This window comes from Ambystoma mexicanum, chromosome 1p, assembly GCF_040938575.1.
Source record: "Ambystoma mexicanum isolate Mex_15411 chromosome 1p, UKY_AmexF1_1, whole genome shotgun sequence".
NCBI lineage: Eukaryota > Metazoa > Chordata > Amphibia > Caudata > Ambystomatidae > Ambystoma > Ambystoma mexicanum.
Window position 1 is genome coordinate 249244197 of NC_090921.1, and position 26753 is coordinate 249270949.

General features: G+C 53.2%; 1 protein-coding gene across 1 annotated transcript in view; it reads left to right on the forward strand.

Annotated features, from left to right (window-relative positions):
* VAMP2 (vesicle associated membrane protein 2) overlaps positions 1-26753 on the forward strand; it is a 267674-nt gene that overhangs the window by 215991 nt on the left and 24930 nt on the right. The window contains exon 4 of the mRNA XM_069646469.1: positions 12677-12728. Within this exon, the coding sequence (XP_069502570.1) occupies positions 12677-12728 (52 nt within the window). The remainder of the gene's footprint in view (positions 1-12676; positions 12729-26753) is intronic.

The window sequence follows — 26753 nt, forward strand, 5'->3', positions numbered from 1 at the left end:
CAGCCTCACACCCTCACACCCTCTATCTGGCTATGCTTTGCTATTCCCCAGCAGGCTCACACCGTAACACCCTCTCTCTGGCTATGATCTGCGATTCCCCAGCAGCCTCACACCCTCTCTCTGGCTATGATCTGTTGTTCCCCAGCAGCCTCACGCCTTTACGCGCTCTCTCTGGCTATGATCTACTATTCCCCAGCAGCCTCACACCCTCTCTCTGGCTATGATATGCTATTCCCCAGCAGTCTCACACTCTCTCTTTGGCTATGATCTGCTATTCCCCAGCAGCTTCATGCCCTCACACCCTCTCTCTGGCTATGATTTGCTATTCCACAGCAGCCTCACACCGTCTTTCTGGCTATGATCTGCTATTCCCCAGCAGCCGCACACCCTCGAGCCCTCTCTCTGGCTATGATCTTCTGTTCCCCAGCAGCCTCACGCCTGCACACCCTCTCTCTGGCTATGATCTGCTATTCCCCAGCAGCCTCACACCCTCTCTCTGGCTATGATCAGCTATTCCCCAGCAGCCTCACCCCCTCACGCCCTCTCTGGCTATGATCTGCTATTCCCCAGCAGCCTCACGCCCTCTCTCTGGCTATGATCTGTTATTCACCAGCAGCCTCACACCCTCACACCCTCTCTCTGGCTATGATCTGCTATTCCCCAGCAGCCTCACACCCTCTCTCTGGCTATGATCTGCTATTCCCCAGCAGCCTCACACCCTCTCTCTGGCTATGATCTGCTATTCCCCAGCAGCCTCATGCCCTCACACCCTCTCTCTGGCTATGATCTGCTATTCCCCAGCAGCCTCACGCCCTCTCTCTGGCTATGATCTTCTATTCCCAAGCAGCCTCACGCCCCCTCTCTGGCTATGATCTGCTATTCCCCAGCAGCCTCACACCCTCTCTCTGGCTATGATCTGCTATTCCCCAGCAGTCTCACACTCTCACACCCTCTCTTTGGCTATGATCTGCTATTCCCCAGCAGCGTCTTGCCCTCACACCCTCTCTCTGGCTATGATCTGCTATTCCCCAGCAGCGTCTTGCCCTCACACCCTCTCTCTGGCTATGATTTGCTATTCCACAGCAGCCTCACACCGTCTCTCTGGCTATGATCTGCTATTCCCCAGCAACCTCACACCCTCGAGCCCTCTCTCTGGCTATGATCTTCTATTCCTCAGCAGCCTCACGCCTGCACACCCTCTCTCTGGCTATGATCTGTTATTCCCCAGCAGCCTCACACCCTCACACCCTCTCTCTGGCTATGATTTGCTATTTCCCAGCAGCCTCGCACCCTAACACCCTCTCTCTGGCTATGATCTGCTATTCCCCAGCAGCCTCACACCCTGACACCCTCTCTCTGGCTATGATCTGTTGTTCCCCAGCAGCCTCACACCTTTACGCGCTCTCTCTTGCTATGATCTACTATTCCCCAGCAGCCTCACACCCTCTCTCTGGCTATGATCTGCTATTCCCCAGCAGTCTCACACTCTCACACCCTCTCTTTGGCTATGATCTGCTATTCCCCAGCAGCGTCTTGCCCTCACACCCTCTCTCTGGCTATGATTTGCTATTCCACAGCAGCCTCACACCGTCTCTCTGGCTATGATCTGCTATTCCCCAGCAACCTCACACCCTCGAGCCCTCTCTCTGGCTATGATCTTCTATTCCCCAGCAGCCTCACGCCTGCACACCCTCTCTCTGGCTATGATCTGTTATTCCCCAGCAGCCTCACACCCTCACACCTCTCTCTGGCTATGATTTGCTATTTCCCAGCAGCCTCGCACCCTAACACCCTCTCTCTGGCTATGATCAGCTATTCCCCAACAGCCTCACACCCTCTCTCTGGCTATGATCTGCTATTCCCCAGCAGCCTCGCACCCTCTCTCTGGCTATGATCTTCTATCCCCCTGCAGCCTCACACCCTCTCTATGGCTATGATCTGCTATTCCCTAGCAGCCTCACACCCTCACACCGGCTATGATCTGCTATGCCCCAGCAGCCTCACACCCTCTCTCTGGCTATGATCAGCTATTCCCCAGCAGCCTCACACCCTCTCTCTGGCTATGATCTGCTATTCCCCAGCAGCCTCATGCCCTCACACCCTCTCTCTCTGGCTATGATTTGCTATTCCCCAGCAGCCTCATGCCCTCATGCCCTTTCTCTGGTTATGATCTGCTATTCCCTAGCAGCATCACACCCTCTCTCTGGCTATGATCTGCTATTCCCCAGCAGCCGTAAACCCTCACGCCCTCTCTCTGGCTATGATCTGCTATTCCCCAGCAGCCTCACGCCCTCTCTCTGGCTATGATCTGCTATTCCTCAGCATCCTCACGCCCTCTCTCAGGCTATGATCTGCTATTCCCCAGCAGCCTCACACCCTCGCTCTGGCTATGATCTGCTATTCCCCAGCAGCCTCACGCTCTCACGCCCCCTCTCTGGCTATGATCTGCTATTCCCCAGCAGCCTCACATTTTAATGCCCTCTCTCTGGCTATGATCTGCTATTCCCCAGCAGCCTCACACCCTCACACCCTCTATCTGGCTATGCTTTGCTATTCCCCAGCAGGCTCACACCGTAACACCCTCTCTCTGGCTATGATCTGCGATTCCCCAGCAGCCTCACACCCTCTCTCTGGCTATGATCTGTTGTTCCCCAGCAGCCTCACGCCTTTACGCGCTCTCTCTGGCTATGATCTACTATTCCCCAGCAGCCTCACACCCTCTCTCTGGCTATGATATGCTATTCCCCAGCAGTCTCACACTCTCTCTTTGGCTATGATCTGCTATTCCCCAGCAGCTTCATGCCCTCACACCCTCTCTCTGGCTATGATTTGCTATTCCACAGCAGCCTCACACCGTCTTTCTGGCTATGATCTGCTATTCCCCAGCAGCCGCACACCCTCGAGCCCTCTCTCTGGCTATGATCTTCTGTTCCCCAGCAGCCTCACGCCTGCACACCCTCTCTCTGGCTATGATCTGCTATTCCCCAGCAGCCTCACACCCTCTCTCTGGCTATGATCAGCTATTCCCCAGCAGCCTCACCCCCTCACGCCCTCTCTGGCTATGATCTGCTATTCCCCAGCAGCCTCACGCCCTCTCTCTGGCTATGATCTGTTATTCACCAGCAGCCTCACACCCTCACACCCTCTCTCTGGCTATGATCTGCTATTCCCCAGCAGCCTCACACCCTCTCTCTGGCTATGATCTGCTATTCCCCAGCAGCCTCACACCCTCTCTCTGGCTATGATCTGCTATTCCCCAGCTGCCTCACACCCTCTCTCTGGCTATGATCTGCTATTCCCCAGCAGCTTCATGCCCTCATGCCCTCTCTCTGGCTATGATCTGCTATTCCCCATCAGCCTCACACCCTCTCTCTGGCTGTGATATGCTATTCCACAGCAGCCCCACACCCTCACACCCTCTCTCTGGCTATGATCTGCTATTCCCCAGCAGCCACACACCCTCAAGCCCTCTCTATGCCTACGATATGCTGTTCCCTGCAGCCTCCTACCCTCGCGCCCTCTCTCTGGCTATGATCTGCTATTCCTCAGCAGCCTCACACCCTCACACCCTCTATGGCTATGATTTGCTATTCCCCAGCAGCCACGCACCCTGACACCCTCTCTCTGGCTATGATCACCTATCCCCCAGCAGTCTCACACACTCGCACCCTTTCTCTTGCTATTATCTGCTATTCCCCAGCAGCCTCACACCCTCTCTCTGGCTATGATCTGCTATTCCCCAGCAGCCTCATGCCCTCACACCCTCTCTCTCTGGCTATGATTTGCTATTCCCCAGCAGCCTCATGCCCTCATGCCCTTTCTCTGGTTATGATCTGCTATTCCCTAGCAGCATCACACCCTCTCTCTGGCTATGATCTGCTATTCCCCAGCAGCCGTAAACCCTCACGCCCTCTCTCTGGCTATGATCTGCTATTCCCCAGCAGCCTCACGCCCTCTCTCTGGCTATGATCTGCTATTCCTCAGCATCCTCACGCCCTCTCTCAGGCTATGATCTGCTATTCCCCAGCAGCCTCACACCCTCGCTCTGGCTATGATCTGCTATTCCCCAGCAGCCTCACGCTCTCACGCCCCCTCTCTGGCTATGATCTGCTATTCCCCAGCAGCCTCACATTTTAATGCCCTCTCTCTGGCTATGATCTGCTATTCCCCAGCAGCCTCACACCCTCACACCCTCTATCTGGCTATGCTTTGCTATTCCCCAGCAGGCTCACACCGTAACACCCTCTCTCTGGCTATGATCTGCGATTCCCCAGCAGCCTCACACCCTCTCTCTGGCTATGATCTGTTGTTCCCCAGCAGCCTCACGCCTTTACGCGCTCTCTCTGGCTATGATCTACTATTCCCCAGCAGCCTCACACCCTCTCTCTGGCTATGATATGCTATTCCCCAGCAGTCTCACACTCTCTCTTTGGCTATGATCTGCTATTCCCCAGCAGCTTCATGCCCTCACACCCTCTCTCTGGCTATGATTTGCTATTCCACAGCAGCCTCACACCGTCTTTCTGGCTATGATCTGCTATTCCCCAGCAGCCGCACACCCTCGAGCCCTCTCTCTGGCTATGATCTTCTGTTCCCCAGCAGCCTCACGCCTGCACACCCTCTCTCTGGCTATGATCTGCTATTCCCCAGCAGCCTCACACCCTCTCTCTGGCTATGATCAGCTATTCCCCAGCAGCCTCACCCCCTCACGCCCTCTCTGGCTATGATCTGCTATTCCCCAGCAGCCTCACGCCCTCTCTCTGGCTATGATCTGTTATTCACCAGCAGCCTCACACCCTCACACCCTCTCTCTGGCTATGATCTGCTATTCCCCAGCAGTCTCACACCCTCTCTCTGGCTATGATCTGCTATTCCCCAGCAGCCTCACACCCTCTCTCTGGCTATGATCTGCTATTCCCCAGCTGCCTCACACCCTCTCTCTGGCTATGATCTGCTATTCCCCAGCAGCTTCATGCCCTCATGCCCTCTCTCTGGCTATGATCTGCTATTCCCCATCAGCCTCACACCCTCTCTCTGGCTGTGATATGCTATTCCACAGCAGCCCCACACCCTCACACCCTCTCTCTGGCTATGATCTGCTATTCCCCAGCAGCCACACACCCTCAAGCCCTCTCTATGCCTACGATATGCTGTTCCCTGCAGCCTCCTACCCTCGCGCCCTCTCTCTGGCTATGATCTGCTATTCCTCAGCAGCCTCACACCCTCACACCCTCTATGGCTATGATTTGCTATTCCCCAGCAGCCACGCACCCTGACACCCTCTCTCTGGCTATGATCACCTATCCCCCAGCAGTCTCACACACTCGCACCCTTTCTCTTGCTATTATCTGCTATTCCCCAGCAGCCTCACACCCTCTCTCTGGCTATGATCTGTTGTTCCCCAGCAGCCTCACGCCTTTACGCGCCCTCTCTTGCTATGATCTACTATTCCCCAGCCGCCTCACACCCTCTCTCTGGCTATGATCTGCTATTCCCCAGCAGTCTCACACTCTCACACCCTCTCTTTGGCTATGATCTGCTATTCCCCAGCAGCGTCTTGCCCTCACACCCTCTCTCTGGCTATGATCTGCTATTCCCCAGCAGCGTCTTGCCCTCACACCCTCTCTCTGGCTATGATTTGCTATTCCACAGCAGCCTCACACCGTCTCTCTGGCTATGATCTGCTATTCCCCAGCAACCTCACACCCTCGAGCCCTCTCTCTGGCTATGATCTTCTATTCCCCAGCAGCCTCACGCCTGCACACCCTCTCTCTGGCTATGATCTGTTATTCCCCAGCAGCCTCACACCCTCACACCCTCTCTCTGGCTATGATTTGCTATTTCCCAGCAGCCTCGCACCCTAACACCCTCTCTCTGGCTATAATCTGCTATTCCCCAGCAGCCTCACACCCTGACACCCTCTCTCTGGCTATGATCTGTTGTTCCCCAGCAGCCTCACACCTTTACGCGCTCTCTCTTGCTATGATCTACTATTCCCCAGCAGCCTCACACCCTCTCTCTGGCTATGATCTGCTATTCCCCAGCAGTCTCACACTCTCACACCCTCTCTTTGGCTATGATCTGCTATTCCCCAGCAGCGTCTTGCCCTCACACCCTCTCTCTGGCTATGATTTGCTATTCCACAGCAGCCTCACACCGTAACACCCTCTCTCTGGCTATGATCTGCGATTCCCCAGCAGCCTCACACCCTCTCTCTGGCTATGATCTGTTGTTCCCCAGCAGCCTCACGCCTTTACGCGCTCTCTCTGGCTATGATCTACTATTCCCCAGCAGCCTCACACCCTCTCTCTGGCTATGATTTGCTATTCCACAGCAGCCTCACACCGTCTCTCTGGCTATGATCTGCTATTCCCCAGCAGCCGCACACCCTCGAGCCCTCTCTCTGGCTATGATCTTCTGTTCCCCAGCAGCCTCACGCCTGCACACCCTCTCTCTGGCTATGATCTGCTATTCCCCAGCAGCCTCACACCCTCTCTCTGGGTATGATCTGCTATTCCCCAGCAGCCTCACACCCTCTCTCTTGCTATGATCTGCTATTCCCCAGCAGCCTCACACCCTGACACCCTCTCTCTGGCTATGATCAGCTATTCCCCATCAGCCTCACACCCTCTCTCTGGCTATGATCTGCTATTCCCCTGCAGCCTCACACCCTCTCTCTGGCTATGATCTGCTATCCCCCTGCAGCCTCACACCCTCTCTCTGGCTATGCTCTGCTATTCCCTAGCAGTCTCACACCCTCACACCGGCTATGATCTGCTATCCCCCAGCAGCCTCACACCCTCTCTCTGGCTATGATCAGCTATTCCCCAGCAGCCTCACACCCTCACACCTGCTCTCTGGCTATGATCTTCTATTCCCCAGCAGCCTCACACCCTGTCTTTTGATATGATCTGCTATCCCCCAGCAGCCTCACACCCTGACACCCTCTCTCTGGCTATGATCAGCTATCCCCCAGCAGTCTCACACCCTCTCTCTGGCTATGATCTGCTATTCCCCAGCAGCCTCACACCCTCTCTCTGGCTATGATCTGTTATTCCCCAGCAGCCTCACACCTTTACGCCCTCTCTCTGGCTATGATCTACTATTCCCCAGTAGCCTCACACCCCCTCTCCGGCTATGATCTGCTATTCCCCAGCAACCTCACACCCTCTCTCTGGCTATGATCTGCTATTCCCCAGCAGCCTCACACCCACACGCCCTCTTTAGCTATAATCTGCTATTCCCCAGCAGCCTCACACCCTCTCTCTGGCTATGATCTGCTATTCCCCAGCAGCCTCACGCCCTCTCTCTGGCTATGATCTGCTATTCCCAAGCAGCCTCACGTCCCCTCTCTGGCTATGATCTGCTATTCCCCAGCAGCCACACGCTCTCACACCCTCTCTCTGGCTATGATCTGCAATTCCCCACCACCCTCACAAACTTTCTATGGCTATGATCTGCTATTCCCCAGCAGCCTCACGCCCTCACACCCTCTCTCTCTGGCTATGATTTGCTATTCCCCAGCAGCCTCATGCCCTCACGCCCTTTCTCTGGTTATGATCTGCTATTCCCTAGTAGCATCACACCCTCTCTCTGGCTATGATCTGCTATTCCCCAGCAGCCGTAAACCCTCACGCCCTCTCTCTGGCTATGATCTGCTATTCCCCAGCAGCCTCACGCCCTCTCTCTGGCTATGATCTGCTATTCCTCAGCATCCTCACGCCCTCTCTCAGGCTATGATCTGCTATTCCCCAGCAGCCTCACACCCTCGCTCTGGCTATGGTCTGCTATTCCCCAGCAGCCTCTCGCTCTCACGCCCCCTCTCTGGCTATGATCTGCTATTCCCCAGCAGCCTCACATTTTAATGCCCTCTCTCTGGCTATGATCTGCGATTCCCCAGCAGCCTCACACCCTCTCTCTGGCTATGATCTGTTGTTCCCCAGCAGCCTCACGCCTTTACGCGCTCTCTCTGGCTATGATCTACTATTCCCCAGCAGCCTCACACCCTCTCTCTGGCTATGATATGCTATTCCCCAGCAGTCTCACACTCTCTCTTTGGCTATGATCTGCTATTCCCCAGCAGCTTCATGCCCTCACACCCTCTCTCTGGCTATGATTTGCTATTCCACAGCAGCCTCACATCGTCTCTCTGGCTATGATCTGGAATTCCCCAGCAGCCGCACACCCTCGAGCCCTCTCTCTGGCTATGATCTTCTGTTCCCCAGCAGCCTCACGCCTGCACACCCTCTCTCTGGCTATGATCTGCTATTCCCCAGCAGCCTCACACCCTCTCTCTGGGTATGTTCTGCTATTCCCCAGCAGCCTCACACCCTCTCTCTGGCTATGATCTGCTATTCCCCAGCAGCCTCACACCCTGACACCCTCTCTCTGGCTATGATCAGCTATTCCCCATCAGCCTCACACCCTCATACCCTCTCTCTGGCTATGATCTGCTATTCCCCTGCAGCCTCACACCCTCTCTCTGGCTATGATCTGCTATTCCCTAGCAGTCTCACACCCTCACACCGGCTATGATCTGCTATCCCCCAGCAGCCTCACACCCTCTCTCTGGCTATGATCAGCTATTCCCCAGCAGCCTCACACCCTCACACCTGCTCTCTGGCTATGATCTTCTATTCCCCAGCAGCCTCACACCCTGTCTTTTGATATGATCTGCTATCCCCCAGCAGCCTCACACCCTGACACCCTCTCTCTGGCTATGATCAGCTATCCCCCAGCAGTCTCACACCCTCTCTCTGGCTATGATCTGCTATTCCCCAGCAGCCTCACACCCTCTCTCTGGCTATGATCTGTTATTCCCCAGCAGCCTCACACCTTTACGCCCTCTCTCTGGCTATGATCTACTATTCCCCAGTAGCCTCACACCCCCTCTCAGGCTATGATCTGCTATTCCCCAGCAACCTCACACCCTCTCTCTGGCTATGATCTGCTATTCCCCAGCAGCCTCACACCCTCACGCCCTCTTTAGCTATAATCTGCTATTCCCCAGCAGCCTCACACCCTCTCTCTGGCTATGATCTGCTATTCCCCAGCAGCCTCATGCCCTCACACCCTCTCTCTGGCTATGATCTGCTATTCCCCAGCAGCCTCACGCCCTCTCTCTGGCTATGATCTGCTATTCCCAAGCAGCCTCACGTCCCCTCTCTGGCTATGATCTGCTATTCCCCAGCAGCCACACGCTCTCACACCCTCTCTCTGGCTATGATCTGCAATTCCCCACCACCCTCACAAACTTTCTATGGCTATGATCTGCTATTCCCCAGCAGCCTCACGCCCTCATACCCTCTCTCTGGCTATGATCTGCTATTCCCCAGCAGCCTCACGCCCTCACACCCTCTCTCTGGCTATGATCTGCTATTTCCCAGCAGGCTGGCTATGATCTCTCTGGCTATGATCTGCTATTCCCCAGCAGCCTCACACCCTCTCTCTCTGGCTATGATTTGCTATTCCCCAGCAGCCTCATGCCCTCACGCCCTTTCTCTGGTTATGATCTGCTATTCCCTAGCAGAATCACACAATCTCTCTTGGCTATGATCTGCTATTCCCCAGCAGCCGTAAACCCTCACGCCCTCTCTCTGGCTATGATCTGCTATTCCCCAGCAGCCTCACGCCCTCTCTCTGGCTATGATCTGCTATTCCTCAGCAGCCTCACGCCCTCTCTCTGGCTATGATCTGCTATTCCCCAGCAGCCTCACGCCCTCTCTCTGGCTATGATCTGCTATTCCCCAGCAGCCTCACACCCTCTCTCTGGCTATGATCTGCTATTCCCCAGCAGCCTCATGCCCTCACACCCTCTCTCTGGCTATGATCTTCTATTCCCCAGCAGCCTCACGCCCTCTCTCTGGCTATGATCTGCTTTTCCCAAGCAGCCTCACGTCCCCTCTCTGGCTATGATCTGCTATTCCCCAGCAGCCACACGCTCTCACACCCTCTCTCTGGCTATGATCTGCAATTCCCCACCACCCTCACAAACTTTCTATGGCTATGATCTGCTATTCCCCAGCAGCCTCACGCCCTCATACCCTCTCTCTGGCTATGATCTGCTATTCCCCAGCAGCCTCACGCCCTCACACCCTCTCTCTGGCTATGATCTGCTATTTCCCAGCAGGCCGGCTATGATCTCTCTGGCTATGATCTGCTATTCCCCAGCAGCCTCACACCCTCTCTCTCTGGCTATGATTTGCTATTCCCCAGCAGCCTCATGCCCTCACACCCTTTCTCTGGTTATGATCTGCTATTCCCTAGCAGAATCACACAATCTCTCTTGGCTATGATCTGCTATTCCCCAGCAGCCTCACGCCCTCTCTCTGGCTATGATCTGCTATTCCTCAGCAGCCTCACGCCCTCTCTCTGGCAATGATCTGCTATTCCCCAGCAGCCTCACACCCTCGCTCTGGCTATGATCTGCTATTCCCCAGCAGCCTCACGCTCTCACGACCCCTCTCTGGCTATGATCTGCTATTCCCCAGCAGCCTCACATTTTAGTGCCCTCTCTCTGGCTATGATCTGATATTCCCCAGCAGCCTCACACCCTCTCTCTGGCTATGATCTGCTATTCCCCAGCAGCCTCACACCCTCACACCCTCTATCTGGCTATGCTTTGCTATTCCCCAGCAGCCTCACACCCTGTCTCTGGCTATGATCTGTTATTCACCAGCAGCCTCAGACCCTCTCTCTGGCTATGATCTGCTATTCCCCAGCAGCTTCATGCCCTCTCTCTGGCTATGATCTGCTATTCCCCAGCAGCCTCGCACCGTCTCTCTGGCTGTGATCTGCTATCCCCAGCAGCCTCACACCCTCACGCCCTCTCTCTGGCTATGATCTGCTATTCCCCAGCAGCCTCACACCCTCTATGGCTATGAATTGCTATTCCCCAGCAGCCTCACACCGTGACACCCTCTCTCTGGCTATGATCACCTATCCCCCAGCAGTCTCACACACTCGCACCCTTTCTCTTGCTATGATCTGCTATTCCCCAGCAGCCTCACACCCTCTCTCTGGCTATGATCTGCTATTCCCCAGCAGTCTCACACCCTCTCTCTGGCTATGATCTGCTATTCCCCAGCAGTCTCACACTCTCACACCCTCTCTTTGGCTATGATCTGCTATTCCCCAGCAGCTTCATGCCCTCACACCCTCTCTCTGGCTATGATTTGCTATTCCACAGCAGCCTCACACCGTCTCTCTGGCTATGATCTGCTATTCCCCAGCAGCCTCACACCCTCAAGCCCTCTCTCTGGCTATGATCTGCTATTCCCCAGCAGCCTCACACCTTCTCTCTGGCTATGATCTGCTATTCTCTAGCAGCCTCACATCGGCTATGATCTGCTATCCCCCAGCAGGCTTACACCCTCTCTCTGGCTATAATCAGCTATTCCCCAGCAGCCTCACACCCTCACACCTGCTCTCTGGCTAAGAGCTGCCATTCCCCAGCAGCCTCAAACCCTCGAGCCCTCTCTCTGGCTATGATCTGCTATTCCCCAGCAGCCTCACATCCTCACACCCTCTCTCTGGCTATGATCTGCTATTCCCCAGCAGCCCCACACACTCTCTCTGGCTATGATCTGCTATCTCCCATCAGCCTCACACCCTCTCTCTGGCTATGATCTGCTATTCCCCAGCAGCCTCACACCCTCTCTCTGGCTATGATCGGCTATTCCCCAGCAGCCTCACACCCTCACACCTGCTCTCTGGCTAAGAGCTGCCATTCCCCAACAGCCTCACACCCTCTCTTGCTATGATCAGCTATTCCCAAGCAGCCTCACACCCTCGCGCTCTCTCTCTGGCTATGATATGCTATTCCCCAGCAGCTTCACGTCCTCACACCCTCTCTCTGGCTATGATCTGCTAATCCCCTGCAGCCTCACACCCTCTCTCTGGCTATGATCTGCTATTCCCTAGCAGCCTCCCACCCTCACACCCTCTCTCTGGCTATGATCTGCTATCCCCCAGTAGCCTCACACCCTCTCTCTGGCTATGATCTGTTATTCCCCAGCAGCCTCACACCCTCTCTCTGGCTATGATCTGTTAACACCCTCTCTCTGGCTATGATCAGCTATTCCCCAGCAGCCTCACACCCTCACACCTGCTCTCTGGCTAAGAGCTGCCATTCCCCAACAGCCTCACACCCTCTCTTGCTGTGATCTGCTATTCCGCAGCAGCCCCCCACCCTCACACCCTCTCTCTGGCTATGATCTGCTATCCCCCAGCAGCCTCACGCCCTCTCTCTGGCCATGATCTGTTATTCCCCAGCAGCCTCACGCCTTTACACCCTCTCGCTCGCTATGATCTGCTATTCCCCAGCAGCCTTGCACCCTCTCTCTGGCTATGATCTGCTATTCCCCAGCAGCCTCGCACCCTCTCTCTGGCTATGATCTGCTATTTCAAAGCAGCCGTAAACCCTCACGCCCTCTCTCTGGCTATGATCTGCTATTCCCCAGCAGCCTCACATCCTCTCTCTGGCTGTGATCTGCTATTCCCCAGCAGCCTCACACCCTCTCTCTGGCTATGATCTGCGATTCCCCAGCAGCCTCACACCCTCACGCCCTCTCTCTGGCTATGATCTGGTATTCCCCAGCACCCTCATGCCCTCTCTCTGGCTATGATCTGCTATTCCCAAGCAGCCTCTCACGCTCTCTCTCTTTGTTTCCGGCAGATGATGATCATTCTGGGTGTGATCTGCGCTATTATCCTCATCATCATCATCGGTATGTATCTCTGCATGCACACACCTCAATCAATAGACACAGAGTCTCACTCCCAGCCATGGCCTGCAGGGGGCGCCACAAGTGTAGCAATTGGCACCCCTAACCTATCAGCAGTATTTGGCCTCCCCCTGGGCTTTGTTAATTCAGCTGCACTTGAGTACCGAGGAGAATGTCTTACTTAAGAATACTTGCTTCTTCCTCCCACTTGGCTTTTAACTTCAGCAATGCTCCCAGCCCAGGCCTGCAGGAGCAGTTCACCCATTGGCCATAAGCTTTCACTTTAAGGCATCATGCTTTATGTGCCCATGCATGTGTAATGTTACTTGCGGAGCGCTCCCGCCGTTGGGCAGAAGGCGGCACTGTGCGACGGGTGGCACCCAGCAAAAAACCCTCTGTCACTAGTGACTCTGAACTGTGGTCTCCGCTCCGATGTGACTTAAGAACGTTTCCAGTGAATGGGACTTGCACAGAGAGTACCATCAATCCACATTCAGCAATAGATGTCCTGAGAGCTGCTGACGGGAAGGAAGGAGCACTTTAACTACATGTGCAGAAGTGAGATGCAGGGGGCGGGGTGATGGGGGAGTTCTTGAGCACTAGGAACTTGTGGGTTGCTGCGCCTGATCGTTGTTACCAACCTTGATTTCTCCGGCAGCCTGTGAGTAGAAACTGTGGGCCTGTGCTTGTGGTGCCCAAAGTGTGTGTCCTGGTAGCTTGGTGTTAGCTTCTACTTGATTGGCGCAGGTGTTATGAGTATAAAGTCTTGTCCCACTCAGCTGAGTAAGTAGGTAGAATCCACAAAATGCATTGTCTAGCATTCATTATTTATTGGCTTTTGTCTTTTTCTTGGTAAGTTGCTCAACTGTCCTCTGTACAGTTAAATGTCAAGGTGTGATAACACTGTTGTTCATGTGGTGCCGACACGTGTTTCGCCCATAAAGGTCTTTATCAAGGCTGGTTAGTATAAGTCCTTAAGATTCAACAGGAAGTGTACGCCGCGTACACCAGTATACAGGCACTAACCTGTGATGACTACAAGGAGCCCTGACTTAAAACCTCTGCTCCCCAAACACCCAAGGACATCATTGGGCACCAAGATTTCTCTCTTCGCTCCAAACTCTGACCCATTTAAGGTCTTTGATGATGGAAAGGGGAAGGCTTATCCACAGTGGTGTTTCCATTTGAGCCTTGACAGCATTGCTCCGTCCAGAAGAATTCTGGTTGGATTATAGTGGATGAATTTCACCTTGGTTTAGTCTGGGACCCTGCCAAGGAAAGCGCGTTAAGCGTTGCTTAGAGTTTTTAAATGAAACCTCGGTTTGGGCTGAAGTGAAAGGCACATGCTTTTCAAGTCTCGCAAGAAGTCAGGCTCCTGAAAGCGAGCACCTCTTCCAATGGAGGGGCCACAGGTTGGGCGGGGTAGGAGATGCCAGGAAGACTGGAGAGGGAGCGGCTGCAGTACCATCCACCGGAAACCGTCAAGAGGGTGTGATGACACGCCCTCGGCCAGAACAAAAGGGGCCTCGGCAACAGCGCCGAAAGGTGCTGTTATGTGTCTAAAAGTGAAAAGGGAGCAGCAGATCCTCCACTTACGACTGCTTGACCCGCTGAGCGCAGCGTGGATCTCCTGGACCCTACTCGCTTGCATTGACCACCGCCGTAGCTGGGGGGAACCTCTGCCACCGTCTCAAGACATGTTTTGCTTCCCGGTTGGATCACCGCGAAGGGGTGTCGCTGAGGGAGGACCTGCCTGAGCTGCTTCTGGGATTCATGTGGGCTTCTGGCTGCTATTCACGACGTGCTCTTTGCTGTTGTTGGGACCTGGCCCTGGGCTCCAGTGGTGCAGGTAAGAACGTTGGGTGCTGCTGGGTGTGCTCTCTCTTGGTTGGCACGCCTGGTTGGGGTCGGGCAGTGGAGGTGAGGAATCGTAACGTTGTGCGGGATGTGAGGATGTTTTTTTTTTTCCCATGTCTGGGTTCCAATGGACAGAGGAGGGGATTGAACCTGAGTGGGCACTGGAGAGAATTAGGTCAGAGTGGTAGACTGCCTGGGTTGTAAGGGCAGGGGGTGAGAAACGGGCGCCTGAGTGAAACAAAGAGCATATATATTTTGTCGGCACAAATGCGTAATTTGATGGAGCAGCTGTCTTGTAAAATGTATAAACCTCACGGTTTGGAGATGGGCCGCATGTGGGATAGGGGGTCTAAACTGAGTGGGGTGGCGAACATGACCGAGGGGGGAGAGCTAGTGGCCCGACAATGCTGAGGGACCGCTGGGGTGACAAAGATAATTATTAACATTCAGGTTAGCAGCGCGGTGGTGCGAACGATCCGCTCTGGCAGGATATGTGTGTTATATAATTTAATTTAGTGTGCAGTTGTTCGGTGCTTATACATCAGGCAAATTGTGTTTCAAAGCGCCCGAATGGTGATTGATTTATTTAGCGTGCCGTTGTAAGGCTCTTAGACATCAGGCAAATTGTATTAAAAAGAGCCCGAATCGAGGCAAACTGGTGAAACAGGGTGCAAAACACCTAAGGTGCGCGAGAGGCCAGTTCGGGAGGGGAAAAAGAAGTAGATGGGTGACCAGGCATATTGTGAGGGGTGCCATCTAGCTATGGGATCATGGCTATGTCTGGGGTGCTCAAGGCACAAGGGGATAGGAAAAAACTGAAGAGGTTGGTGAAAGGAATACATAAGTTGGAGAACGGAGAAAAGGGGAAGTATGGACCCAGCGAAAGTGACTGTACCGTTTGCTATACTCCAGGATAAGGGCATTGATTTAGTAATGGCACTTCTGACTGAGGGAGGGAGAGAGAACACGGCTGGCCAGCAGCAGGAGGGGATAGAAGGGGTTGGGGGTGGCAAACAGGCCCAGTAGACAGATTGTAGCCCCAAGGGCCGCATTCCCACCGGCTAAGAAAAGGAAAGGTGGGGAAGCAGCCAGAGAGGACAGAGTGATCCCCGAGGCAGCCCAGTTGCCAGCAGGAGTTTCCCCAGCAGAAGGGGCGTCAAGCGCAATAGACACCTGGACAGGTGCAGGAAGTGCAGTAGTGTCTCAAGGGGTGCAGCTGGAGGAGTATCACGGTTGATGGCCGCGTCAGTAACCAGGGGACGGTGCAGGTTGGTGACCACGGGCATGTAAGGGCGGGCGTGGACACGTGGGGCAGAGTGCAGGGCTCGGGGCAAGCAGTTAGGCATAGGCAGACAGGGACTAGCGGACTCGCAACAGGGCAGTGGGCATCAGGTCCTGGGAGTGTCAGTCTGAAAATGAGGCAAAGGGGTGCACTGGGAGCACAGAGCGTAGAACAAGAAATGGCAACAGTAGCATCAAACCCACCAGTATGTTTTTTTATTTATTAACATTTATAAAGCACACAACAGCCCAAAGGCATCGTGGCGCTGTTACAAGACAGCATGCTTAGTTGCATAATACGATCTTAGTTACATAAAGAAAAACAAGTGGGAAGGGGAGGGAGAGGTAGGGCAAGAGAGGGATGGCTGTGTTGGTTAAAGAGAGTGGTTTTTAGCACTTTCCTGGAGGCTGGGAGGGAGGTCTCAGCTCGGAGTGTGTTGGGTAGGGCACTCCATAGTTTTGCTGCCATGTGGGGGGGAACCAATCCCACCCGCCTAGGCCCTTTTGATGGGAGGAATGTGTAGTTGATTGGTGTGGAAGGTTCTTTTGGGACATGTGCGGAGGTGGCTCTGCCGATTGTCTCTGATAGGTAAGGCGGCGCTGTGAGTGTTGGGTACCTGTGCGTGAGGATGATGGTCTTGAAGGTGATCCATTCCTTAATGGGGAGCGAGTAAGCAGCTCGCCTGGCCTGCGCGATATGGCCTCTTTTGGGGATCTTTAGTGCTGCTCTGAGAGCATTATTATGTATGACTTGTAGTCTATTTAGATTTTCTGCCGACGTGCCTGCTAAAAGGACATACAATAATCTAGTTAACCCTCAATGCTGGCTCTAGATATTGAAAGGCAGTTCTGTTTGGATAGGAAAGGTTTTACTCCATTTATTAGTTTGGTGGTGTGGGCAGAGGTGGAGGCAATGGCTAACCTGTTGGGTCATAGAGTGGCGTCTAGGTAAACCCCTAGTGTCTTTACTGAGGAGGAGACGGGGATAATGGAGTTATCGATGGTGAAATTACTGTATTGTTTACCCAGTTTGTATAATGTTTCTTTGGGGCCAGTAAGGATAATCTCGGTTTTTTCTCCATTGAGACATAGCCCATTTGCTGCCATCCAGGCTTGGATGGTGACGTATATCAGATGGAGGGCTGCAGCGTCTTTGTCATAAGAGCCCGAGAGAGGTAGGAGTACCTGCGTATCATTGGCATAGTTTGTATATGCTATGACGAGGGTGTCCAGTTTGTCAAAGAGCTGCTTTGTGAACCAGTTGTAAAGAGTAGGAGATGTACATGAGCCCTGAGGGACTCTGCAGTGGATGGTAGTTGGAGCTGCACTCGCCTGGTTTGAGAAAACCTTCATGGCTTTTCCTTCTAGGAACGATGTGATCCACGAGGAGACTTCTTTGGAGAATTGCGCTGCACGAGTGTGATGTCAGGTAAGAATCTTGTGATGCACAAGATCAATGAGAGCTGGTTTACCTCTGTCCATAATTTCTGTTATTTGGTTAATAAGGTCTAGAAGGGCGGTTTCTGTGCCATGGCCTTTGCGGAATCCAGATTGGCTTTTACCGAGGATGGAGTTAGATCCAACGAAGTGTTGAATCTGGTTGTGGCCTGCTTTATCCAGGATTTTTAGGAGAAACGGGACAGTGGTGATAGGTCAAAAGTTATTGGGGGAGGTGGGATCTAGGGAGTTTTTCTTTTAGTAATAGGCGCACCCACGCTTCTTTGAGGCCGGAAGGGACAGTACCTGTTATGAATGAGGCATTAATGAACGCCGTTAGTAGAGGTGCAAGTGAGTCAGGGCATTCTTTAATAACGTTAGGAGGACAAATGTCTCCTTTGCACAGAGATGGTTTAAGATGTTGGAGGAGGTTGAGGGCTGATTCCGTGATGTCTCGAAAGAGGAGAGCAGATCGTCCGGATTATAGGAGGGGAGGCTAAGCAAGGGAGGATGGTCATGGTTAGGTAGGGCTTTGAATTAGATCTGAATTTTTTCTTGGAGTAGTTCTATTTTGTTGAGTAGGGCTCCTTGTATGCTCGAGCACCACGCCTCATCCTTAATGATTTCGTCCAGGCTATGGTAGGCGGGATTAGGTCTCTGAAAATGGTGAACATTTCCTTGGGTTGAGTATTGGCCTTAGACATCCATGAGTTGAAAGATTCAGGCTTGGCTTTAATGATCGCTTCTTTGCACTGAGCGGATAGCCTTTTGAAATCTTCCTTTGTGGAATCACTGGGCTTGGATTGCCAGTTGGTTAATACGTCACGTTTGCTGGTACGTAGGGCCTGTAGTTCATCTCTGAACCATGAGTTGAGATAACGTGAGTTGAATTTTTTCTCTTTATTGCATTCGATTGGTGCTATGGCGTTGAATTGATTTGGTAAGGGTTTCTGCATAGAAGTCTGCTAGTGGGCATGGGTCACTAGAGAACTGGAGCCTGAGTTCTGTGACATCCAGGAAAGGACGAAAGTTGTCCTTAGTTATTCTTTAGAGCTTCTAACCTGCACTGGTGGATCATAGGTGAGACCTTTAGTAGTTGCGGCTGTGGGAATGGTAAATTGGATACAGTTATGGACTGTCCACGGGTAGGCAGAGTTGAAGCTGACCGTGGTGGAGCAGTTGTGGTCAGCAACCCAGTCAAGGGTGCGACCTTTGCAATGAGTCGGGCTGGTGACTTTTTGTATGAAGTAGAGGAGCACACCTGATAGGTGATAAATCTTCCTTTGGTTAATGTACTATTTCTAGTAAGAGTTTCTGTCAACTTTTTACATATGGTTTAGGTGCTTACAGAGACTGATTCTGGGCTACAGAATCTAATCTAAACAGACAAAATAAACAGGGCCACTCTACACATGAGTGACTATATCTCTGTGCACACTTTTGAGCATAACACTATGCAAATTTCGATTTAGCCTTTCAATTATGAATTCAATCTCAAAAGTAATTTTTTCAATTATTTAATGTTCTGAGACAAAGTATAAACGTGTTTCAAAAAAGAAAAAAATTGAATTTCTGTGTTTCTCATAATGCATTCAACATTAACAGTTTTCTATGTACATGGTACATTTTCAATAACCTAAATAAACATTTCTTTTTTTGCATCTAATATAATAATGAATTCAGTCACATAGTCCAAATGTAAGGCTCATTTCTTTCACTTAAATTGCCTTTAAGCTGTTTAGTGCACAACGCGTTTCGGGCAATTCTTGCCCTTCATCAGATGCGGGCAATACTCAAATTCTGGTAACTCTGTTTCTGAAATTTAAATAGAAAAGGATCCAATCAGTTTAATTTTTTACTCGAAATTATTCGATGTTATATGACTGTTCCTCAGGCTATAAATTAAAGATAACTCTGACCTTCAGTTTCACTGGTGTAGAAGATCAAATGTTCTTCCAAACTCTTTCCACTCTTTGAAATAGCCGGTTCTCTCATGGAGATTTGTTTATCTCGAGCGTGCAACGCGGGATCTTTTTGTTGTATCTGTTTGGAAAACAATAAACGGATTCACTCTCTGTGTTTTTTTTTTCTTACATTTTGGTGCGGGTTTTGCACCGGGATCAGTCGCTTTGTAATAGCGCTGAGTCCCAGTGTCAAAACCCTAATTCTTTTGGTTTACTGGTAAGTCATTTTATGATGCGTGTGCTCACCTCTGATGTTGGATTCCCGTGGTGTTCCTTTCTTGTCAACGTGGTGGTAACGCCGTGTTCGTTTCTCGTCAACGTGGTGGTGCTGCCGTGTGAAGGCTGACCGCTACTCCCTGTTCGATCGTCTGCTCTCTCTTCTCTCCCTCTCCGTGATTTTCTGTGGCACCGCCACGTTGACAAGAAAGGAACACGACGGGAATCCAACATCAGAGGTGAGCACACGCATCGCATGCGCTCATAAAATGACTTACCAGTAAACCGAAAGAATTAGGGTTTTGACACTGGGACTCAGCACTATTACAAAGCGACTGATCCCAGTGCAAAACCCGCACCAAAATGTAAGAAAAAAACACAGAGAGTGAAAACAATCAGTTTATTGTTTTCCAAACAGATACAACAAAAAGATTCCGCGTTGCACGCTCGAGATAAACAAATCTCCATGAGAGAACCGGCTAATTGAAAGTGTGGAAAGAGTTTGGAAGAACATTTGATCTTTTACACCAGTGAAACTGAAGGTCAGAGTTATCTTTAATTTATAGCCTGAGGAACAGTCATATAGCATCGAATAATTTCGAGTAAAAAAATTAAACTGATTGGATCCTTTTCTATTTAAATTTCAGAAACAGAGTTACCAGAATTTGAGTATTGCCCGCATCTGATGAAGGGCAAGAATTGCCCGAAACACGTTGTGCACATAGAAAACTGTTAATGTTGAATGCATTATGAGAAACACAGACATTCAATTCTTTTCTTTTTTGAAACGCGTTTTTACTTTGTTTCAGAACATTAAATAATTGAAAAAATTACTTTTGAGATTGAATTCATAATTGAAAGGCTAAATCGAAATTTGCATAGTGTTATGCTCAAAAGTGTGCACGGAGATATGGTCACTCATGTGTAGAGTGGCCCTGTTTATTTTTACTTTTTGTATGAATCCCATGTTTTTGAGTTCCTTAGCTAGTGCTGTAGCTGCTTTATCATTAAGATCATCTAGGCCTAGATTAAGGTTGCCGCGTAGAATAGTTTTGGTGGAGCGTTTAAGGTTATCGCCTAATAAATGGAGGAGGTGTCCTTGGAAGTCTGGGTCCAAGCCTGGGGGTCTGTAAATGAGAAGTACATTTATGGTGCAGTTAGGGGACATGGACAGTTTGGCAGAGATTATGTCAGCATTGCCTTCCTCTGGGAGATTGCACAGCCTGATGGAGAGGGCATCTTTCGTTATAAGGGCTACTCCACCTTCTTTCAGCATATGTCTGTCTTGTTGGAGGATGGAGTATCCAGGTGGGAGGGCTAGTGAGATGGCAGGACCAGACGCCTCATGGAGCCGTGTTTCTGTGATGACAAGTATGTCTAGATCATGAATGGTTAGGAGATCATGAATCTCGGGAGCATGGGCGGAGAGAGTGTGCATTTATGAGTGCATATTTGAGCGATGGGGGAGGTGTGCTCTTCTTAATGGGGTGAGTGGAAGGAGAGGCTATAGATTAGATTTGGGAGGTATCGGGAAGGGAGGGCGTGTATACTGGCTTTGTGGTGTGAGATTTAAGCTTGCGGATGGAATAGTAAGGGGTGGCGGGAGTCCCCTGAGAAGGTGATGTTTCCGGCACGATGTGCATGTGTTTGGCTCTAGTGTAATTACTGGCATAGGAGCTGTGTGAGTGAGTGCCCAGCCTGAGGTTCCTAATGGCCATGGGACTGGGGAGACTGTAGTGTTGTAATGGATTGGTGCGTGACCTGAGTCTGGATGCTGGGAGGCAGGTTGTGGCGGTGGGGCACCCAAGTGCGGCCAGGTTTGCAGGGAGTGTGCTGTGAGTAAGTATGGGTTTTGGTACCCCGATCCCGTAGGGGAGTGTGAGCGGGGTAAGTCATGTTGGAATTATTCATTGTTAACGAAGCAGAATTAATGTAGGTGGTTAGGGCAAGCACTAGAGCTAGGATAAGGTGCCAGGTTAATGTAGTGACTTGTGTGTTCTGCAGCGTGTGCAGGGTGTGCATGTGGGAAGCCTGTGGGTTGAACTTGGAATACATTGGTGACAGAGGAAGCATGGTAGATTAGTGATTAATCGGCAAGTGTCATGCAGCAGGCAGGAGTAATTAACAATGGACATTGATACAGAGGTAGAAGTAGAAAAATACAGCTATCCTTCGAAGTAGGTGGAACCAGTAGCACTAATGGTGGTTTAGTAATAACGAGACGTTGGTCTAGCTTAGTGTCGCTAGTTGACTAATAGCAGATAACTAGGGAGAGTGTCAATAGATTGTGTTAGGCATATAGGCAAGCAAGATAACATTAGACAGGGCGTACACATTAAGTAGTCGGGGTAGCAATGGATCGTGGCAGGCATATGTAATGTGGTCAGCCTAACAGGGGGCATTGGACAACCGGTGGGCATGTCGGCACAGGCGGACATGCTGGGGTTGGCGTTTCCAGGTTCCTGTGTTTTTGCGCTTGTTTTTGCGCTTGTTTTTGCACTTGGTTTTTCTAGTCTGCCCAGTAAGCAATCCGGGTCAGCCAGGTAGAGAATGATGATGCGGTCTGTTGTTGGGAGCACGATTCCAATCTTTTGCATAGTTCTTTGCGTGAATGTTTGGCAAGGCATTGTGCGTCGGATTGCTGGGAGTTCATCAGCTCCTTGCGCTGGCAATAACCTGTGGTTAGACTTTGAGGTTGCTGTTCATCGATTGCTAGAAGCAGTGGACAAGCACCCCTGTTTCTCTGGGCCAAGAGATTGGTGTGGGTTCCCGATATTGTGAAACCTCAAATCTTACTTTTGAGTATGTTTGGTTTGTCTATTTGTCACTTCTGAAGAGCCAACATGACCGAGGCACATGCCAAGAACCGTTTTTTTGATGTAGTACTTTCTCCAGCATGGGGTCTGGCATGGATTCACATGCTCATGAATATTCCCCGTCGTCAGGCTGGGAATCCTCGGTAAAGAAAAAACCAGTATCAGTTTCGTTTCTGATCTGTCTTTCGTAGTAATAACCAATCACTGGTCTCTGCGTCATACTGACCACAGCCAATGACTGCCCTCTACCTAAGCACCGCCTCTGGCAGCCATCTTCAGATTTTTACCGCACGTTCATGTGTTGGGATCCTCGTGCTATGGCTCTCGAGCGTTAGTGCTATTTTTCGCGCTTTTTTCACAAAAAACTTCGATTCTTTCGGTCAAAAGAGCCTCAAGCTCCACCGATCCTACATCCGATCAACGGGGACCCGTATCGGATTCATCTGTGCCCCTCCAGGGTGAAGATTTCGTCGAGCTACACTTCGGAGGAATCCAGAAGCTTCTCAGGCCCGGTCTCGGAGATGGCCCAGGAGAAGGGAAGCTCGACGCCCGGAAAGCTGTTCAGGGTCTGCCCTGGATGCCAGCTGCAGAACGTCTTCAAGGAGGACGAACACTCTTTCTGCCTTTACTGCCTTCATGAGGACAAGACGCACGTGGAGAAGGACTGTGCGTTTTGCGGCAACATGTCGGAACGGACCATGAAGGACCGCCATCAACGTCTCGCCAACTGGCTGGAGGGTAAGAGCCCGTCTGGCGAGAAGAAGAAGAAATCCGAACGGTCTTCTAAGACCTTTGAGGGCGCCCCGGCGACGGGGGCCCAACATAAGGCCAAGCACCGCGAGTCCGCTGGCACCGGGAGCGCCGAACGGTCGGGCTCTACGGGCGCCAGGCAGGGCGCACCCTCCCCGGCACCATCAACCACGAGCCAACGCTCTGGGTCGGGTAAGAGGAAGGCCGAGCACCCGGCGAAGCTCCTGGAGAGGCCCCGGTCGAGCTCTAAGGCAGAGGAGGAGCGTGGCAGTGCCCCCTCCCTCAAGGATAAGGCGGTGAGCGCACCTAAGGTGGTGAAGGCCTTGATCCATCCGACCAAGCCCTCTATCGAAACGGTCGCGGCGGCCCTGGCTCAGCCTGTGGTGGCTGCACCAGTGGTGGCGACCTCAGGGCCCAGAATCTCCCTGCCTCCTCGGAGGGAGTCTTCCTTTGTGCCCATCGATAGGAACCCCGTGAAACCCTCCGTGGGGAAGAAGGGGGGGCAGGGCATCGTCGGAGATTCGGCCTCAACCTCAGAAGAGGAGCTGATCGAGGTCTTAAGCCACGGCCTAGGCGTGGAAGAAGGCCAGCCCGTCGGAATGGACCCCGACGCAGGTGACGACGACGACATCGTCGAGGATACCGACGGGGCCCCTGCTCGCCCGTCGGATTCCCCTCTGCCAGCGCCGCAAGACAACTCGGCGGCCATTTTGTTGGCCATACAGTCCTTATGCTCCGAGATAAGGACGAGGCTACCGTTACCGACGGAGGAACCTCTCCCGTCGGGGGATCCAGAACCGGGACCTTCTGGTGTTCCCCCTACCAAGAAAAGAAGGATCCATCCACCACCTCCTTTTCAACCGTCGCGCCCCTTCCAGCCCTCCTCCCCGTCCACCCGAGGGGATGATACGGGGACTGACATGGCAGCGACGGGTACGGACGACGAGGCATACGACGAGGATTTTCCGTCGTCGCCTCCCACCAGGGCTTCTCCGCCCGACGAGATCGGATCTTTCCACTCCATGATCTCCAGGGCTTCCGAGCTTTTCCAACTCTGCCCTGAGGAGAAGAAAAAGGAAGGCTTCCTTTATCAGCGGCGCGAGGCCAAGAGGAAGACGGTCCTCGCAGTGCCTCTGTTGGACGACATTTGGGATGAGGGCCTTTCCCTCCTCAAGAACCCTTCCACGACGCCAGCTAGAAGAGACCGGTACGAGAAAAAGTACCGGGTCCCGGACACGGCCCCCCTATGCCTCCGGGCGCAGCCTACCCCGGACTCCGTCGTCTCCGCGGCAGCCAGGAAGAAAGCGGGGGGGGGGTGCGGCCTCCACATCGACTTCCCCGCCGGACAGCGAGGGAAAGAAATTGGATGCTATGGGACGTAGAGTCATCTCGTCGGCAGCGACGACGATTAAAGCGGCCAACGCCTTGGCTATCGTGGCCCGCTACGACAGGGAGCTCTGGTACAAGATAGCTCCCCTGCTGGATTTTCTGCCGGACGACAAGAGGGCGGAGGCCCTTGAGATCCTGCAGGAAGGTGAGGTGGCCTCGGACCACGCCATCACCGTGGCGACGGACATCGCCGACACCGGGTTCCGCCTGCTGGGCAACGGCGTTTGCCTTCGACGTCGTGGATGGCTCAAAGCTACGGACTTCCGGCAGGACGTCCAGACCAGAGTCCTGGACATGCCCTTCGACGGGAACAACCTGTTTGGGAAGACAGTGGACGATTCCCTTCAGGCCATCAAGGCGGATACTGAGACGGCCCGGGCCCTTGGAGTCCTGCAACGACGGACGCCCTTTCGGAGCGGCGGAGGCAAGGGCGCCTCCAAAGGTTCCGGCGGCGGTTTCGCTTCCTACCGTCAAGCGGCCGGCTCGTCGTCGCAAGAGGCCTACAGAGGACGAGGCAAGTCTAGCGGACCCCGCCGTCGTCGCCAAGGAGGTCAAGGCGGCAAGGGCGCGTCCAAGCAGGATTGAACCGGCCGTGGGGTCGGGCCCCCACCGAAGCACCCCGGTGGGAGGCCGGCTGGCGGGCTTCGGCAGCGTGTGGGAGTCCATCTCCACCGACCGTTGGGTGCTGGACGCCCTGGCCCGGGGCCACGCGCTCGAGTTTCAAAGAAGGTGCCCGCGCGTCCCCCCCCGTGGCCAGGAAAGAACTTCACGTCCCTCAACTTCTCCTGGAGGTAAAGGCGATGCTCAGAAAGGGCGCCATCGAACTCGTCCCAAAGAGGCTTCGGGGCTCCGGAGTCTACTCGAGATACTTCCTCGTGAAGAAGAAGACGGGAGGATGGCGCCCCATCCTAGACCTGCGACGTCTGAACAAGTTCATCAAGGCGCAGAAGTTCCGGATGGTCACCCTCCAGCACGTCCTGGGTCAGCTGGAGGAAGGAGACTTCCTATCGTCGTTGGATTTGGAGGATGCCTACTTCCACATTCCCATCCTAAAGGGGCACCGCAAATTCCTCAGATTCGTGGTCCAAGGGCGTCATTACCAGTTCAAAGCCCTTCCCTTCGGACTACGGTCGGCAGCCAGGGTATTCACCAAGTGCCTCGCACCGGTGGCGGCGCAGCTGCGCCGCGAGGGGATTCACGTCTACCCCTACCTGGACGACTGGCTCATCCGCGCCAAGACGAGGGAGCTCGCCGTGGTCCACACGGCAAGGACCGTCCAACTCCTCACGGACCTGGGATTCTCCGTGAACTACGCCAAATCCCACCTGGTGCCCGCGCAAGTCGCACTGTTTCTGGGAGCCAGGCTCGACACAGTGTCCCTTCTGGCCTCCCCGTCGGAGGAGAGGACCAGGACCATCTTGGGCAAGGTGCAACGGATGTTGGTGGCCGACGCGGCCAAAGTGAGGTCCATCAAGTCCCTCCTCGGGATGATGTCTTCCTGCATCTACCTCATTCCCATGTGCAGGCTCCGGATGCGCCCGTTGCAAGAATTCCTGGATGCGCGCTGGATCCAGACGACGGGCAGCTTCGAGGAAAGGATCAAGCTCGACGAGAGTTTCCGACGAGCGATACGGTGGTGGGGCACCCGCGCGCATCTGACGGCGGGCATGGACTTCCAGACCCCAGCCCACCAGGAGACTGTGACCACGGATGCCTCCCTGGAAGGGTGGGGAGCGCACACCGAATATCTGCACGCAAGGGGACTCTGGCTCCCGACGGAGAAGTCCCTGCATATCAACGTCCTGGAGCTCCGTGCAGTGTTTTGGGCCCTCAGGTCCTTCCTTCCGTCCCTCAAGGGCAAGGTGGTGAGGATCTTCACCGACAACACCACCACCATGTTTTACATCAGGAAACAGGGCGGAACCAGGTCCCCAGCGCTGTCCAAGGAGGCGCAGGACCTGTGGCATTGGGCCGTCGCCCAAGGGATTTTTCTGGTGCCGTTTCATCTGGCAGGGATAAAAAACACCATCGCCGACTCACTCAGCAGGGAGCTGCGCTCGTGCCACGAGTGGGAACTACGGCAGGATCTGGTGGATCGCCTCTTCCGACGGTGGGGCACACCCCAGATCGACCTGTTCGCGACGGCGACGAACACCAAGTGCCGGAGGTTCGCCAGCAGGTTTCCCCAGACGAGGAGCATGGGCGATGCTTTCTCGTTCCCCTGGGAGGGCCTGTTCCTCTACGCGTTCCCTCCCTTGCCTCTGCTAATCCGGCTCGTCAACCAGCTCAAGAGGTCACGGTGCAGGATGATCCTCGTC